Raw genomic sequence first — 19,978 nt, 5'->3', positions numbered from 1 at the left:
GCTAGTAAAATAAATATGTATCTTAAGGGAAGGTTCAAAGGATCAAACCTACCTATCCTGTGCATGATTCAACTGCTGGATTTTATCTAAAGCAGTTTGGAATTGTGGATACTGAAGCAATTTTTATTCATGTGAGGGATTGTTGGAAAATTAATTTTATTAATTTCCAAAAATGGATTTTCTCCATTTTTGCGCACAAATTTTGGACTCTAAATATAATCAAAATGAACTATTGATTATATATTCTTGTTCTACTCCGTGATATCTTCGTTTTGATATATCACATGTCCAAACGGATTAAAAATGAATGAGAAATTACTTGTCAAAGTAGGTCAATTAGAAGAGAAAATAAAGGAGTTAAGTGGGTTTGAAACTCATCCCACATTGGTGGGAGAGTGAACCACATTGGTGGGAGAATGAAAAGGAAATTGGTTTATAAGTACAAAGACTAGCTACCTTTGTAAGACTTATTAGAACCAAGGCTCTCTCTTACGCACGCAAGTATGGGGGTGTAAATGCGAGCCAAATTTGGCTTCGAGCCACTGAACTTTTGTGCGAGCATGCGTCCTGCGGGCACTAATGCACCACTAGTCGACCAGAAAAGTTCAAGGACCTTTTTGCAATTATTTCTTTTTGGTTAACAATTACAAAAGCGAATTAAGAGCTATTAATCATAGATTTCGATTTTGATTTCTTGATTAATTGTCTTATTTAATTGTGATAGTTACAATTTCGTTTTAATTACATCAGTTACATTGGGTAGTATAAATACAACGCCTATGTGACTGATTCGATACACCTAATGAAATGAAATACTCTTCCTCTCTTACACTTCTGCTTCATCTTTTCTCTAGGTATAATCCGAACCAAGTGAGGGTTCGTGCAATATAAAAGAATTATTTTCCAGCTGTTGTATCCTGAGAAACAAACACCCCTATAGGGCGAATTTGTTTTAAGGAAACTATGTTAAACACAGGCCTCAGTCAACAATTTTTGGGTTTTGTTATTTTGTATAGTTTTTGGGTTATATTTTTCCTAACAGTAAGAAAATGGGTAAAATGGACTTCTACACTAAAAGGTTTGGTCATCTGACTAGAATTCTTGATTGGGTCGAGAGTCAATGATTGATGAAATATTATTTGATGATGTCAATACGAGGATTCCGGTAGCAACGACTTGAGTATTATGTTATCTTGGATTAAGGTGAGTCTCCTTATTGTATCTATGGGTCGAAAGCACCTTTGCCGACCTATTGGCTTATGTATTGTTGAAAGACCAAGGGGTAGCCCTTGGCATTTGTATGAAAGACCCGGAGGTGGCTCCTGGCAAATCCGTATGCAAGACCAAGGTTTGGACCCTGGCAGTTAAGTAGATAGTTAGTGGTAGTTTGTATGTTAATTGTCCTTGTGATGCTTGCATGAAAGACCAGGAGGTGGCTCCTGTCACTTATCTATGATACCCAGGGTGTTTGGCCCCCTGCTTGATAAGGAAATACCATGATACGAATCGTAGTAAAATGGAAAGACTATGGTTGGCACATAGCACCTTCTGTTGCATGTATGATATGTATGGTATGTGGTATTATGGAGAACTCACTAAGATTTGTGCTTACAGTTTGTTGTTTATGGTTTCAGGTATTTCTGGTTTTAAAAGGGAAGGGCCTGACTTGATCGCAATGCATATACCCGTGTTTTCTGCAACTTAGTGATTTTGGGATTGTACTCTGATAACTATTAAGTTATGATATACTTTTAAATGTTTGAGTAAAAGATAATTGGTGTTTTGATCATATTAAAAATGAAATTTTTACCTAAAGGTTTTCGGGACGTTACAATACAGACGTGTCGCAAATGTTGTGGTTGAAGCTTGGTGGCTACGCAACTTACTTCTTGAATTACACACTCCTCTATGACATGTCACTTTGGTTTATTGCAACGTCTTGGTTATTAACTTATTCGGAAACCATGTCCAACATCAGCGTATAAAACACGTAAAAATGGATATACACTTTGTATGAGAAAAAGTTGTTGCCGTTCAAATATAGGTCTTACATGTCCCTTCAGCTTACCAATACGCTGACATCTTCACTAAGAGCATCCATAATGATGAGTTTAATGGGAGAGTTGAATGAGGTGGCAAATCTATTTGTCATTCAATGTATTAAACTCTACCATAGTAAGATGTCACCATGACATTCAATGGATTTGGAGTTCAATGGTCATTGAACTCTTTAATGGGAAAAAAGAAAGTTTTTAATTCTTAAATATTTACTATAAATTAGCTTTTGTAAATTTCTATTGAACTTTGCAGAGTTTAATGCATTATAGAGAAAAAAATTGATGGATTTGTATGGAATGTAAAAAAAATGATGTGGTAATCCATTGGACTTTATGAAATTCAATGCGTTGTGGATGCCCTAAAAGACTGATACATCAATTTTTCCTAAACTTCAAAGACAACTTGAGTATCCAACTTCCTTTCGTTCAAACTGCGGTAGACTCTTAAACGATATACATTTCATATTATCTTGTATCTAGTTTGAAGTAAAATATTATGTATATCATTTCCTTAGTTATAGGAATTACTTTGTATTTATATATTTATAGTTACAATTGTTTAACGAGAAGAACGATATACATTTTATATAATCTTGTATCTATTTTGATGTATATCGTCTAAAAATTATGAGAAATTAAATATTCTTTTACCTTTTCTTTTTATTTATGTTTCTATTTATGTGAAATTGTGACAAATATCTTATTTTGATAAAATTAATATTATTTTAAAACACTTGTCATTATTTTATATGGATAGATCGAAAGACAAATAAAAAAAAATAAAAGAGTATTGAATTTGTCAAGAATTATTCATGTTAATAACAATCAAAATATGTTACAAGACGTCTTTTCGAAAAAGTTTAATCTTATAAAATCATTAATATTTAGAGCATCCGTAATGGTGAGTTCAATGAGAGAGTTGAATGAAGTGACAAGTCAATGTGTCATTCAATGGATGAAACTCTTCAACGAGGAAAAAGAAAGTTTTTAATTCTTAAATATTTACTATAAATTATATTTTATAGTATGCTATTAAACTTTATATATAGAGTTTAATGTATCGTAAATAGAAAATATAATAGAATTTTATGAAAATATAATAGAATTTTATGAGTTGTAGAAAGATATATTAAAATGGATTTAATTCTATTTGTGGATGCCTTTACATAAGAAAGAAAAACCATGATCATGCGAAACCATGATAATGCAATAAATGTTACCACTTACCGTACCAGTTTTCACATTCACGGTTTAATGCGTTCACGTCGTGTCTTTGTCAAAACTTCCCAACCGTTTTTTCAGGATATATACAATGTTGCATGCACGTTATGACAAGTTTATAGAAGAATGAAGAAGCTTACTAAAATTTAAAAAAAAATATAAATAAAATAAGTAAGCAATATTAATCAAGCATATATATCAATAAAGTACTATAAAAGCAAAAAACGAACAATAGAATAAAAAATATATGAAATCCGGGTATCTCTTTTGCTGAGTAGTTTATACTCAAAAAGTTTATACTCAAAAACTGTATATACTTAATAAATAAAAGTTTTTTTTGTCAAATGTCATTCTTTTATTAGTTTTGATACTTATTATTTTGTGTTATTTAGAAAATAAATATTATCCACTTAACAATTTTTAGTTTGTTTTAATTTTTAAAATTAAAGTCATATACTTATATATTTATATATGTAAAGTATTAAATATATATATATATATATATATATATATATATATATATATATATATATTAAATTGCAATAAATATATTTTTTTTTTCTTATTTTAAAATTATACATTAAAAAATATTTAAAAATATTTTATGTTTACACTTTAATGTTTAATTTTTTTAAATCAACCCGTATATATACGATGTGTATATAAAATTGATAAATATAATAGATAACGGTTTCAAGTGTTTATATATTACCTTTAATATAATTGATAGGAACTCCACGTCCTTCATTCTTTAACTTAGTTTAACCGCTAATTAAACTAAACCGATTACAATCAGTTCTATCGAGATGAGTTTAAGTGTTAATTAACCGGTTTAGTTAATTTACAAAATGCATTAAGGTTTTGACTTTTGAGGACACAAACGACTTAACAATGATATAGAAAGACACGTGGCATAACAAGGTATGGCCTATTTGCCAGATGTGATCAATAGGTGGATGCATGTTTGCCATTTGTGACAACATAGAACACTCCGTCGAGACCCCGATCACTGTACTCAACCCAGTTTCTGAACATTCCATTAATGCTGAATTCAATGTCGTTTTGGATTTTCCGACACTTCGACTCGATATAAACCGATGTCCCGATCGAATGGTAAAAACTCGAGAAGCTCCAAGATTTGGATAAAGATATGGCGTCTTCATCTATAGGTTTTCTTTTGTCGTTAACACTTTTGTTTGCACTTGTTGTCGTTTCTTTTTCAGATGACAAGAAACAAGAAACTGTCGACCTGAGTAAAAGTAAGTGTCTTTTAGGGTTTAATAAAATATATAACTCGAAATTAAGTAATCTGTTGATTTGTTTAAGAAATATGTGTGTTTTTTTTGGCAGAGAGTGGAGGTGCGAGTGAACAGCAAATAGGTGCTGCTAAGTTTGGTGCTGGATGGGGTGTGGGTAGGGGTGGTGGATTGGGTGGACCCCGAGGTGTAGGTTCAGGAATGGGAGGAGGTCCAGGAGGTGGTGGAGGTGAAGGTGGTGGATGGGGTGGAGTTGCTCCAGGTGGTGGTGGTGCTCCTGGTGTTGGTGGTATTCCTGGTGTTGGTGGTATTCCAGGTTTTGGTGCTCCAGGTGCGGCTGGTGGTACTAGTGCAGGTGGATGGGGTGGTGGCGGTAGCCCTGGATGGCTTGGTGGTGGTGGTGCCGGGTTGCCTGGTTGGGGAGGTGGCGTTGGCCCTGGATGGGGTGGTGGTGGCCCTGGATGGGGACGTGGTATGCCTGGATTTGGTGGTGGTCGTGGCCCTGGAATCGGCGGCGGTGGTTGGAACAAGCAAGAAGAAGGTGGACACTGAGAATGGTACGTAGAGAGTCTGCATGCATGGGAATAAAAAGGAGCCAGTGTACGTTTGAGAAATTTGCTTAGTAGGATATTTTGCTATGTATGACGTGTTTTATGTTTAATTATGAAATATGAATATTGATGTAATATTTATCTATTAAATTAATATCATGTGTATGTTAATTATTGCGTCTATATTTACATTAACCATGTTATTATTCAAATCAATCTGTGTGTTAAAAAAAAAAAAAAAAGGAAGAACCCTCGTATATTATTCAAATCAAATAAAGAACGCATATTTTCTAAAATAAAAATCCTTTACAGTTTAAATAAATAATAATTGTTTATTTTATTTTTGTTTCTTAATTTTATCCTTGTGATGTCACATTTCTTTCAAGTGCAGTGCACGATCTCATACATAAACATCACTGATTAATAAATAACGTGTACATATATTAATAATAAAATAGTTATTGATATAAAATACATTTATTAAATGTAATATATATTGATAAAAAAAAAATTTAAAAACAAAAAAAGTATTTAATCACCCTCAGACGTCTATGTATTCAATCAATATTTACTCTCATGGCACCACCTGATCGAAATATGCAATATCTTTTTGATTTTACTAAAGAGACTCAGGATAATAACTGGTAAGTTCAAAATAATTAGTGGATCGTCCTCCGAACAGGCATTTATCAAGTCATAGAAATATCGTAAAATATTAACAATATATATTTTTTAGTATGACATTTGAACCTTAAACTTTTTTCAAAATTATACATCTTAAAGCAGGTAATTTTTTGTAAGTTTTTCTTTTTTTGTATTTCTTGTGAATCTTTAAAATATTTAAGTACATTAGGAATTGGATAGTATTTCTTTAAAATAATCATGTTTAAAGCTCATTTATTATTCCAAAATAAATAAAATAAACCATCTTTAAAAGAAATCCAATGCAAAAGGTTTTTTTTTTAACTTTTTGTAAGAATAAACATTCATCCTCATTTATTTTATAATCTCTCTCTCTCTCTCTCTCTCTCTCTCTCTTTCTCTCTCTCTCTCTCTCTCTCTCTCTCTCTCTCTATATATATATATATATATATATATATATATATATATATATATATATATATATACTCTCTCTCTCTCTCTCTCTCTCTATATATATATATATATATATATATATATATATATATATATATATATATATATATTTAACACACATCTTATTTCAATTTGATGTTATTATATAAATTTTGGGAGAATAAAAATAAGTTTGTAATAAATAAAAAAAATCAGTTGATAAATAATAAGTGATTGATAACTTAAAAATAAAAAAATATATATATTCTATTAATATTAAATAATTAAAGAAATAAATAAATCATAAAAACAATATTCTAAAGTAAAATTACACTTGAATTTTCATTTATTTGAAAAAAATAGCATTTTATTTGGTTAAAAGGCCGGCCCATTACCGACAAATAACATGGATCCTAAGGAACGGCTGCAGTCTGAAGTCTGAACCACAGACAAACAAATCATTTATCTAATTTTGCACTTTTCCGGCGGACTTTACATCTCAAAACTTTGTATATATACATAAAAGTAATGTTTGAAATTTGTTTCTTTTTAATAATTTTGTTGAAAAAAATAAAAAAATTAGAAGTTTAACTTTAAGTAACGGATAATAATAACCTAAATCACGTAGTTTATAGAAATAAGTCACTAAGTGAGTTTACATCAACTATAATAAATGAAGATCTATTTTGTTACATGTCAATCTCTCATGAGTTTTGATACTTGTTATTTTGTAATACTTTTGAAAAAAATAATATCCACATATCAATTTTTAGGTTTTTCCAATTTTTAAAATTAAAAAGTCACAATATTTATATATGCAAAGTATTAAATGTTATAAATATGATAGTAATAGTAATTAATACTTTTTTTTTCTTTCTTTGTTTTAAAATTTTATTTAAAAAAATACTTAATGTTTACATTTTAGTATTTAATTTTTTTTAATAAACCCGTGTAATACACGGGTTTTACACCTAGTAATTTAATATGAGAAAATAAATGCTTCTTATTTTTTATGTCTACAAACCCAATAAAATTATGACAAGTGTCATCATTCCATATTTTTGTAACTAACTCATTAAGGCTATATTAGGAATATATCAAATAAAATTAAATTGAATGGTGATTTATTATAATTTTAATGGATAGAAATAAATGGTAGGAGGTAATTTAATTTCTCATTTAATATTCATCTAGGAAATGAAAGTATCAAAACCAAAAAAATTTTAAAAAACAAAAACAAAAAAAATGCTAGGATATTTTTGACAAAAATGTTGGCAGCCGAAAGATGATAGTTAAAAACTTAAAGCTACAACTTTTATTTATATAAAATTGTTCACAAAATGAGTTGTATGTTTTATGAAATGCATAAAATTAGAGAAGACATAAATACGATAAAAGCTTTTACGACTGAAGAGAATTGTGTCATGTTTGACACGACATCATCTCAATTTTTTGAGAGCTATGTCACACCCATATAAATTGTCACATTATAGCTCAACATGTCATTTACGTGAGATGGGTCAAATATTGCATTAAATACAATCAAATGTTGGTGGAACACACCTGCACAATCTCTCTCCTTGGCAACCCGCTGCTATAGGACTTCTCTTTCCTCAGCATGCCACCATGGTGAGGCGGTGTTTGTCAAAGTGTGACTCTTTATCAGTGTCGGACACGAGAATTTATGGAGAAGTGACACCAAAAAAAACCCATTCAAACATATATTTGTAGTTGCTAGGAGTGAGCATGATACAATAAAACAAAAAGTAAGAATGGAGAGTTAAACCTACAACCTCATATATAAAGAGACTAAACCAACAAACCACTAATCTACTTGTGCCTTATAAGTCACATGATATATATATATATATATATATATATATATATATATATATATATATATATATATATATATATATATATATAATAAACTAAATATATAGAATTTTTTTACACTAAGGTCGAAATCATCTGATGTTTTTGTTATTAATTCACAAAACATATTTATATTAGTTATTACACCTTAATATAAAAAATAAAAATATATAATTTTTTTTACACTAAACCGAAATTGAATAGTATCTCGGGACCCTCGGGGAACCCCTAAAATTTGTTTGTGCTCTTTGTCATCCCACTCCATCAAGTCTTTAAAGCATTCAAATGTGTAAAATACTTTTTGAATTAAAAATCTTTAGTTTTAAATACGTAATTCCCAACATAACTTTTTCTTTGATTTGGATTGTATTTTTCTTTTAATGTTAAAAATTAAAAGCAACTAAAATCTATAAAAACTTTCTCTAAAACATCCCCAACAAAATTTGGCAATTGCACCTAATATACTAGCGTGGATTGCAAGTACACTAATGACTATTGAATATACAATTAACTTTATTGAAGTTGACCGTTTATAACCTTTTTTGTTTTATAAAATGATGAATAATCAATGTCTAGGTGTGGAGCGGGTGAACAACAAAAATAGAGCAAAAATGGTTTAGAGTCATAATTATTTTATTTATTCTACAGTTTTTACTTTTTATCAATTTTTCTTTTTGTTCTCCATCAATTAAATGGCATAAATATCCCCCAAAAATTACGATTTTCCAATTTTTTTTTTATCAAAATACAATTCAAAGATTTCGTCCTTCCATATCGACAATATTTTAAGATTTTGTTTATTTCACTCCAAGTGGAGAGATCGTGGAGCTTTTTTTTTTTGTATATTTATTTATTATTTATTAATTTAATCTAATCTAATTATTGCCCTTTTGTCTCTCGTTGGTTTCAAATTCAAGTTTTCTCAAACACCCATTTGGAGAAACGTTCAAAAATACCAACTTTAATCAATCCATTTTCCTCTTCTCTTCTTTTCTTGAAGAAACCAGGAATTCAGTTTCTTGATATATCATCATATCAAGAACATCGGTTACAACTCATCCATGGTTTCTTCCACATTTTGAAGAATTCCCATCTTTAATGATGTACCCAATTCAAAGAAATACGGATTTACCCTTCGAAATCCAACCAGAAATCAGAATTTTAAGGCCAAGTATTCATGCGAGAAGGGCAAATCTTGTGGTAAAATTTCAAGATCTTTATGGATTTACAGTAGAAGGCAATGTTGATGACGTAAATGTATTGAATGAGGTTAGAGAAAAGGTGAGGGAACAAGGTCGAGTTTGGTGGGCAATGGAAGCTAACAAAGGAGCAAATTGGTATTTACACACTTATGGATCATCTTCTATTGCCCTTACATCGTCCCTTAGGTTTTCTGTTTTAGTGAATGCAATGACATTAAAGAAGCTTATTAGAAAAGGTATCCCTCCATCTTTAAGGCCCAAAGTTTGGTTTTCTTTATCTGGAGCTGCTAAAAAGAAATCAACGGTGCCTGATAGCTATTATAATGATCTAACCGGAGCTGTTTCGGACAAAATTACCCCTGCTACCAAACAGATCGATCATGTGAGTGAGTTTTATTCAATTTTCTTCTTTCATTTCTTTTAATCAAAAATCGATTGAATTATTCAATTTTGGGTGATGTTGATTGTCGTGTATACTTGCAGGATCTGCCACGTACTTTTCCCGGCCATCCGTGGTTGGACACGCCGGAGGGACACGCCGCCGTGAGAAGGGTTCTTGTGGGGTACTCTTTTCGTGATTCCGATGTTGGTTATTGTCAGGTTTGTTTTTTGTGACATAACTGATCACAATAACAAAAATGATTTCTTTTAGGGAACAAAATTGATAATTTTTTTTGAGTAAATTACCTTTTGGTCCTTTGCAATAGCTGATTTTGTCAATTTTGGTCCTAATATGTTTGTTTAACCAATTTTGTTATTTGTTTGAGGTTTTTGTAATTTTTTTGTCCTTATTTCAAATAAAATGACTACTTTTGGTCTCTAAGCAATAAATATAGCTAATTTTTGAAATTTTTGGTCTAAAAAATATAATTATATTACTTGGAAATTTGCACAAAAACATACAATATCAAATGAGGACAGAAATTATAATAAAACTCTTTATATTATGTTGCAACAATATTATATATACATGCAAGTAACGTATAAATGTGTTGGACACTAATAGTTTCCTTGTTTCTTGAAGGGTTTAAATTATGTTGCAGCAATGTTATTGCTTGTGATGAAAACCGAAGAAGAAGCTTTTTGGATGTTAGCAGTTCTTCTAGAGAACGTATTGGTCAACGATTGTTATACAGATAATTTATCAGGATGTCATGTCGACCAAAGAGTGTTTAAAGATTTGCTAACAAAAAAATGTCCAAGGTTGTGTTCATTCTCATTTAGTCATATGATTATATCAGGATGATCATATTTTTTTGTGATTTAACGATATTTTTTTTTTAATGTCCAGGTTGTCTGCTCATTTAGAAACATTGGGGTTCGATGTTTCCCTTGTAGCCACCGAGTGGTTTCTTTGCTTGTTTTCTAAAAGCCTGCCTTCAGAGGTTAACATTTACTCATAGTCTCATCAGAATGGCAAAAATGGTCATTTATGATTATAAACTCACACGATCTTTCTCTAACTATTTTGGATGTATGCAGACGACGATGAGAGTGTGGGATGTTCTCTTTTACGAAGGGGCTAAGGTTTTGTTTAATGTAGCTTTAGCTATTTTTAAGGTGACAATTTTTTGATCATTTTGATATGTTTAAAGATATTATCATGTATTTCAGAAGGTTTAATAGTGTTACGATGTCATTGTAGATGAAGGAAGAAGAGTTGTTAGTGACATATCACGTTGGGGATGCGATTAAGATAATACAAAATACCACCCATCATTTATTTGATCCCGATGACTTGTTAACCGTAAGTTTACACGTTATTATATACTTTGGATTAAATTTAAAATGGCCAACCAATTATTTGCATTTTTTCAGAATGGATACTAAAACTCTAAAAGGTCCTTTATATGCCAATATCATAGACTATAGCCGGTCATAGTGGTATAAAATATTGTCGATCTTTTCCTATAAATTCACTATAATCTATCGTAATGATATAGTAATATCCACAAATAGAAGCTTATTGGGGAGTTTTTTGATCAAGTAAACTTGTCATATTCAAACAAAGCATTGTAAGAGTTTTCCACCATATAGGTTTTTTACTTTGCTTGTAAATTTGACAAGTTGTCTACATAAATATTTTTCATAAAATAAATAAATAAATATATTAGATATTTTATTCATTTACATAGTTTTTGGTTACTTTGGTAAAGCGCATAAATAAACTTTGTGAAACAAACATTACTATAGTGGTATCTTAGGTTTTTGTTTTAGCTTGTTGCGTTGATCTAGATTTTGATGTGATACAAGAACAAAATTTACTGAAAAAACTTTTCTATTGTGGTTGCTCAAAATATGAAGAAAAAAAAATTGTTTAGAGACAAGAAAAAAGCATATGCTTGATTGGCCAATTTCAAATTAACACGATATAGTTTCATGTTCTTCCTATTTCTCTCATGCATATTACCCTTTTGTAGATTGCCTTTGATAAAATAAACTTTATGACAACCAATTTATCTAAGCAAAGGAAAAAGCAAGAAACGGTGGTAATGGCGGAACTTGATCAGAGATTAAGACGATTAAATACTACTAAACTGAGTGTTAAGAGTTGATGTATATGTAAGTTTTTAAATGTACCATATGTGAAAATGTTGTTACGATAGTTGCAGGATTGAAATGACTATTTTGGGATTTAAATCTTTGGGTTTTATAATTTAAAGTCATAATTATGACCATTTTGTGTTTATCTTGTTTACACTAGGCGTAAGATCCGTATACTACACGGGTTTATTAAAAATAAAAGTTTAATATCAATGTGTAAATATTAAACATTTTTTAAAGTGATACTTTTACATAAAAATAAACGATATAATGAATAAGTAACTAATTCAACTTATACTAATAAAAAACTATTGACATATTATAAATAATGATGTTGAAAATAAAAGTGTGAGCATTAAACATTTTTAAAGTAAACTTACAAAATAAATACAAACAAAATGATAAATAAATATGTAATTGAATCTATACATATAAAAAAAAAATTATTGATAGGTAGTAATAATTATAATAAATCATAAATTTCTAAATATTTCTTGGAATACAACAAAAGATGTTTTCTTGCTAAGGTTACAGTTATTATCTAAAATTAATATTTTTAATCCATCTTTAATATCACGAATTTGAGAAATTGTAAATTACTGAATATTAAACCAAAAATGGCAAAACTATACTCTAAAATCATATACAAACTCTAAATTACACGTTGGAAAAAACCGCATGTCAATCTGATTTCAAACGAATTAGATATGCATGTTTTAAACTTTTCATAAAAATAGTTTCACCCCTAAAACCGGTTCCGGTTCCTAACACCGGCTCCGATTCTTAAACCCGGTTTACCCGGGCCCAATGGACCCAAGCCTAGACTACGCGAAACTCGGATAAACCCATTCTTTAAACACGAAACCCGAACCGATTCTATATATTTCGGTTCTAATGGTTCAGATTCTTATTTTAAATCTCATCCCTATTACGTATCTCATCAATTCATAAATCCAAAAGCATCCACAATAGTATAAGATTTTAATGCAACTTTTATTTCAAGACGAACAAATTATAATTTATAACAATCTGCTATTTTTTTATAAATATTAACAATTTAGTTTTGAATTTTAACCAATAATGATCTGTATTATTTGAGAAAACCCTACCCAAAAATGTATTGAAAAAGCTATTAGAAAAGAAACTCACACGGTAAAAAATTAAAAGGCGTTTTTCATTAGACCATTTGTTATATACACCACAAACCACTATAGTGATGGGTGTCACGTTATTACCACATTCCCTACCACTAATCATTAGATATCTGCTACTAAACACATCACTCCACCTCATTTTTTTAATTAAATTTAAATAAATAATTACTTAAAAATCATATAATTTATTTAAAAAAATACTAGTTTTCATTAATTTAAAATACCAAATTACATTAATTAAAAATAATAACATTAAAAATAAAAATTACATTAATTAAAATAAAAATAAAAATAAAATTACATTAAAAATAAAAATTACATAATTAAAAAAAATAACATTAAACATAAAAACCTAAAATTTGCTCGTAAAACACCGCATAAACTTTCTCCCAAAAACAACCAAAAGTTTGACTATCGCCTTCGATTGGGTCTTGGGAAGCTGAAATCCATGTCTCAGCTAGCTTTTATTCTTCCTCTTTTGTCCATGGGACTCTTTCTTGGGTGGTGTTGGGTCGGACCGTTTTTTTTCTTTTTTCTTTTTAGGTTGAGGTGGTTGTTGGGAAATTTAGGGTTTGTAGTGGAGATTTGGATACCGACTTGGATCGTGATATCAATTTTTGAACTAATATTTCTACCTTATGTCTGGGTTACAAGAAATTCAGCCTAGGATAATCCAAGTGGACACTTACGATTCTAGGCACAGAAATCGTAAGCCAATATGCTAGAAGATTCTGTGAAAGTATGATCAAACGAGAGCTTAAGATCGTAACCCTCTTCTGAAAAGAAAAGTCGTTTATATAATAAACGATATTAGGGTTTTATTAGGTTGGGTCGTTATTAGTTGCTTTGGAAGCAAGTAATGTTAATCCGGATTTAATGAGGACTTAGGGTTACCAAAACTAACGAGTTGCTTTGGAAGTAAGTAATGTTAATCCGGACTCGGGGGAGCTGCCCCCGGACCCCCGACTAGTCGTCGAACCGACTTCTAATTCGATCTTATACATGCGTGCACTCCGCACACCCTCGTGCATATATTAGAGTACTAACTATGAAGCCCCTTAGCTTACATGTTAGTTCCAGTTACTTAAAATGACATGGTGACACTAAAATCATCAACAATGGTGTTGACGGTTGAGTTTCCGAAACAAAATCCGGCGAATGAGGGGTTGTGATGGTTGTGATTGGGATGATTGTAGTTGGAATTGTTGTTGTTGGAATGGTTGGAAAGTTTGATATTGTTGAAGTTCTTGTTGTGGAAGGTCGGGAAAGCTTGATATTGTTGTTGGAAAAGTGTTGTTTGTTGGATAGGGGAATCGGTTTGAAGCAAATTGACAAAACCGCCTTGAGGTGATTCCATGGTCGGGAATTAGCGAGGGGTTGTGTCTAACGCAAAAGCGTTACAGGGTTTGCGATTTCTATAGTTTGGAATGGTGTTTTGGTTGGGATCCATGGTTTTGGTTGTGAAAATGTTGTGGGTATTTTGTATATAGAGTAAGAAAAGAATGGTGTAAGAAGTAAGGTTTAGAATGGGATATTTATAGGTGAAAATGGTATGTAAAAAAATTATTTAAAAAAAACAGTTTTTTAAAAAATTTGGCCGTTCAACTGCTAGCCAAATGGTCAAAGAAGAGGTCGAACCCTATTGACCGTTTGGTTTCGTCGTCCGGAGTACGCCCCACAACGACCACGATCGACCATGACCTGTAGGGATAGTGTGCACGGTTGTAGTCGTGGTCTAGCTCAAGCACGAGCCCCCTCATTTTAAGTATACCGGTTGGCGTTATATCAACTCATCTTCACAAAACCGTACACAGTATTTTCTATGCATTTTAGATTTTCTTCGTAAAAGTTTCACTTAGTCATCTTTTATTTTTCTATACTTGTTTTGGAGAAATAATAAAAAAAATCCATTTTCAACAGGTTTAGATAAGATAATTATTTTTTTACAAATGAAAACATATTAATTTGAATATAATCGGTTAAGGCCTTTTGCTTTACGATGAATTCAAATACATTGAAAATAGATGTCTTTATGATTTTATACCCTCAGGAAAAAATAAAATAAAATAAAACCCAAACACCTAGCGAAAATGATTTTTTTTCTCTTGAATTGATTTTTTTTTCTCATGTTTGGTACATGTAAATAAACATAGGGAAAATGAATTCATTCTTTTTTCTCTTGTTTGCTTAATACAAAAAATATAGAATTGAGAAATAAATTAATTCCTTTTCCATCAAAATAGTTCTCTATTTTTAAAAGGGAAAATGGAAGAAAATAAAGAAAGCCATCGATCGAGAAAAAAAATGCGGAGATTTTAGTTTACCCCTATTCGAACCCCATCGAGAACAACAATCCAAATTTTATCAGACATACTCGATTTCTCATGCAATCGCCCCACGCCTTCGTATCGTTTGCCCTACAAACAATCGTACATCGATTGGATCATCATTCATGACTTCAATTTGTCGCCGATTTTCACTGTTGCTCGATTGCAACATTGACGACTTCACTTCTTATTTGTCGATTTATCACCATTCTCCTCCAATTCAAGGTATGGCTATTAATCTTGCTTTGATAAAACCGATTCTTGATGTTTGAATAATATTTTTGTGTTATTGGAATGTCAATTTTGACTACTACATGCGATTTGCATTTGTTTCTGTTTCTGGTTTGTGCTTCAGTTTCATGTACAAAAGCAATTTGTTTTTTACAATTTCAGTTTTTGTATATTGTTTTTTCTTATTTGAACAACCATAAAATCTTCTTATGATCTTGAAATGAGTAGATTGTTTTTCTAATTTGAGTTCTTGCATTGGTAATGTTTTAGGCTCAAAAATAAAATCTTCTTATGATCTTGAAATGAGTAGATTGTTTTTCTAATTTGTAGTTCTTGCATTGGTAATGTTTTAGGCTCAAAAATAGCTTAATTGATTAGAATATGGTTGAGTTATGCAGGTCTAAACAAGGGCTATTACAATTGTTGTATAAGATTTTAGCATTTTTTTTTTATTTTTTGTCCAATTTTTAACCAACATAAAATCTTCATACGAGCACGTAATCAGACGATATTTTTTTTCCAGATTGTAGTCCTGGTCTATATTTTAGGCTCAATAAATAGCTTATTTGGTTTACTTTTGGCTGAGTTATGCAGCTCTAAACAGTGGCTGTTACGATTATTGTATAATATTGCAATATTTTTTTTTTGATTTTTTGTCCAACTTTGAACCATCATAAATCTTCATACGAGCTCGAAATGAGGTAATGTTTTTTCCAGATTATAGTCCTATGTCTTTTATACGTTTTAGGCTCGAGAAATAGCTTATTTCGTTTGGTTTTGGTTGAGTTATGTAACTCCAAACACTTGTTGTTAGGATTATTGTACAATATTTCAGAATTTTTTTAGTTTTTTTGTCTAACTTTGAAAAATCATAAAATCTTCATACGAACTCAGAATGAGGCGATATTTTTTTTCTAGATTGTAGTCCTTTGTATTGTCTACGTTTTAGTCTCAAGAAATAGCATATTTGGTTTGGTTTTGGCTGAGTTACACAACTACAAACAGTGTCTGTTAGGTTTTTTTTTTTTTTACAATATTTAAGCATTTTTTTAGCTTTTTTGCCCTAACTTTTTCTTGTTTGTATATATGTAGATGACACGAACACCTTTGCAACAACGGATTTTACGAAATCAGAAAATTGTTAGGACATCCGCCAAAACAACGTGCTAACAATTAATTTTTCCATGTTTTTATGTAAACTTCATTATTCATTATGTGGTGTTGATATTATGTTTAATAATTGAACAACTTTATTATTATTTCATTATTCTTGTTGAAGTATTGTATTCGTTATCTGGTGTGATAATATTTCTATAGTTTGGATCTATTGGTAACTTCATTAAAAAATGTTGTTTAAAAAGAAATAAACAAGATAAAAAAGCTCAATTCCATTTAAGTGCTTAATACAACCAAACAAGAGAAATGGTTCTTAAAAACATTTCTCTAGTGGATTCTCAGTTCTACCAAACAGTGGAATAAATTCTCTTTCTCCAGCTTAATTCTCTTTCTCTGCATTTTCATTCTCCGCTGCAATTCAATTTTTCTATACCAAACGCACTCCTAATTTTGTTCAACAATTTTTCTCCACCTAATTTGTTTAAATTTTAAAGAATATTAAGTTTGACTAATTCACAAATTTATTGTTTAAAAAAATACCATTAATTTCCGCAACAATTTTCTTGCAACAAAACAATAACAATAATACTAATTTCCGCCCTATACCAAAAGATTACCATATGAATTGGAAAATTTTAATAGAAACTATTGAATTTAAAATTTAACAAAAGGTCAAAAACAAACAACATGCTCTATACGAATCCATATGAGATGTGTACCATTACCATATGAAGTCATCACCCAACATACCTCCCGACCTTTCAGTGTACAGGCTGCATCATTGTTTATTTAATACATAAAAAAGACAATCGTTAATAGATAATTAGATCAAAACATTAACAAAATTATTTATTTATTTTCTCCATTCAATTCGTCCTCTTTACATCAAACATACACTAACCAACATAAACTCTTGGACTTTAAAATATATTACATTGATAAAACACACAAATAAATATTTTACAACTATATGCTAACTATAGTTTGTTAAATATAGTTGTAAAATAATAAAAGACAAAAACGTCTTTTAGAATTTATTGTCTTTTATTGTAAAGTTTTAATACAATGAATACATGACATATATAAACTCTTACTTAAAATGTGGATTTTTTAATTTAAGAAAATTGAACACATAAGAAAATGCCAAGTTGAAAAAAATAATTCAAAAAATCCCACAAAATGACATATGTCAAATTCATTGAGAGTATGACATTTGGCAAAATGATTTCCATTTATTAGGTTAGATCTTTATCCTTAATAACCTAAACAAAACTCCAAATAACGTACAATCAATGTATATGTGATGTCGGGTTTTGTACATAATAAAAACTCTCTCATTTAGTTTTCAGAAAAATTTCACATCATCATCTTATTTTTGTAAGGATTGTATTGACGGTTGAAAATCAAAGGGTTTCCAGCTCAGCGGTACCAAGTGTTGCCCTCCCTCCATGTGGTCGAAGGTTCAAGTCCCGACATAGATGAAATTAGAAGTAGTTAGATTTGTTGTTTAAAAAAAATGATTTTAAATAACTTTATGCATTTAAAATAAAAAACGTGAAAATTTTCAAAGAAAAGTCTTACATATCTGAAAAGTCTTCATTAATATATAACTAGAAAGGTTACCCCAGCTACGTGTGGGCCAGAAGCTTTCCATGTTGTTTCCGAATCGATAAATATGACAGACGTAGAAAGTGCAAGGATGAAAAGCTCGGGCTTTGCTACAGACCGTTTTTTTTCGTGTTTTTATGAAAAATATAAAAGTTTTGACTGCAAGGACCAGAAGTGTCAAAATTGTTAAAGAATTAAAGGGGTAGGAATCAACAACTTTTTCGAAAAGAGATCAAAGTTGTCAAACCATTAAAGTTTTGTGACCAAACTTTAAATATTAAAAGGTTCCTAAAAAGTGTAAAATTATTAATTGCAAGAACTAAAAGTGTCAAAATGGCCAAAGAATAAGGAGCAAAGTTGCCAAAAAATTGGCAAGTTTACTATTCCTAAGATTCATTTGTTTAATATATATATATATATATATATATATATATATATATATATATATATATATATATATGTTTTTTATTTTTTATTTTTCTTTTTGTAAAAAATAATAATTGATTACTAGAAAAAAATCATTTAATTTTTTTATTTTTGTTTTAAATTGGTTATTAGATTATAAATGCTTGCAATAATTTCAAAAGATATATGTAAATAAACATAAGGTTGAGAATAAGATTTAAAGATAAACATTTAAAGGGTTCTCTTAAATTTGAAGAACCTATTCAAACACTTACAATGGAAATCTCTCTCTCTCTCTCTCTCTCTCTCTATATATATATATATATATATATATATATATATATATATATATATATATATGTGTGTGTGTGTGTGTGTTGAGGGTTCAAGTAAATAGGTGGGTTAAAAAGTAGTTAAAAAGTATGTTAAAGTATGTTATATTAAAAAAAAAAAAGGTAATTAAAATTCTTTTTCCTATACATGTCTTTAAGTAATGCAAACTACCTATACAAGTAACCCAAAAAAAGATCAGCATAACTTTTAGTATACCAAGAAAATCATACATTGACTCAAAGTTTGGATAGCATGGATTAGATGGGCACGATATTTTTAAGTTGCATGGTTAAAAATATCGTGCCCATCTAATCCATGCATCTCCAGTTGGTTTTTGACCCTTCCTATAGTGCTCCATACTCCACTGCTATTCTGACTAGAAAGGTATCCAAAAGGATTGTTACCCAGATTATGGATCCCATGTATTACCTTGGTCCAGAGACATTGCCCTTCATTTCTTAGACGCCACCACCACTTTATAAGCAGCCCAATGTTTAGTGCTCGAATCGATCCCACCCCAAGACCACCTTCGCTTTTGGCAGCTAGGACTTTATCCCAAGCCACCCAATGTATTTTCCTCTTATCCTCACAGCCACCCCATAAGAAGGTTCTTCTAATTTTATCCATTTCCTCTAGTATTCCACTCGGGGCTTTAAATAACGATAAATAGTATGTGGGGAGATTGCCGAGGACAGACTTTATGAGAGTTAGTCTGCCCCCGAAGGAGAGGGTTTTGGCCTTCCATAATGATAATTTTGAGCGAAATTTCTTTAATATTGTTTGCCAATACTTTTTAAGATTCATATTGGCACCCACTGGGATTCCAAGATAATCAAACGGTAGCATAACTGCAAATATAACAATAACAAAGCTTAATAATATTATTATAATAATAATGTTCTTTTGGGTTATACGCAAGAACAAAATAAAACATAACTGCAAATATATTTATTTAATGGACTTGTTTTTAGGGGTGACAAAGGGATAGGTTGGGTCATAAACGGTTGATCTGTTTAATTAAATG

The 19,978-nt window shown here is 30.3% G+C and overlaps 2 protein-coding genes across 2 annotated transcripts; both read left to right on the top strand.

Annotated features, from left to right (window-relative positions):
- Positions 1 to 4,408: 4,408 nt before the first annotated feature.
- On the top strand, positions 4,409 to 5,256 carry LOC145074278 (uncharacterized). Its single transcript, XM_079020684.1, has 2 exons — positions 4,409 to 4,537; positions 4,629 to 5,256. The coding sequence occupies exons 1-2, from the start codon at positions 4,429 to 4,431 to the stop codon at positions 5,084 to 5,086; spliced, it is 567 nt and encodes a 188-aa protein (XP_078876810.1). The 5' UTR covers positions 4,409 to 4,428; the 3' UTR covers positions 5,087 to 5,256.
- A 3,694-nt stretch (positions 5,257 to 8,950) lies between these two features.
- On the top strand, positions 8,951 to 11,878 carry LOC145077058 (uncharacterized). Its single transcript, XM_079022835.1, has 7 exons — positions 8,951 to 9,618; positions 9,720 to 9,836; positions 10,261 to 10,439; positions 10,528 to 10,621; positions 10,719 to 10,796; positions 10,882 to 10,983; positions 11,657 to 11,878. Exons 1-7 carry the CDS (start codon positions 9,133 to 9,135, stop codon positions 11,789 to 11,791), a joined length of 1,191 nt encoding a protein of 396 aa, XP_078878961.1. The 5' UTR covers positions 8,951 to 9,132; the 3' UTR covers positions 11,792 to 11,878.
- The last annotated feature ends 8,100 nt before the right edge of the window (positions 11,879 to 19,978 follow it).

The sequence above is a fragment of the Lactuca serriola genome, chromosome 9 (assembly GCF_051521515.1).
Source record: "Lactuca serriola cultivar US96UC23 chromosome 9, Lser_US96UC23_V15, whole genome shotgun sequence".
In the NCBI taxonomy this organism is placed as follows: Eukaryota; Viridiplantae; Streptophyta; class Magnoliopsida; order Asterales; family Asteraceae; genus Lactuca; species Lactuca serriola.
Note: the sequence above shows the minus strand (reverse complement) of the source record. Positions and strands in the feature narration are given on the sequence as shown.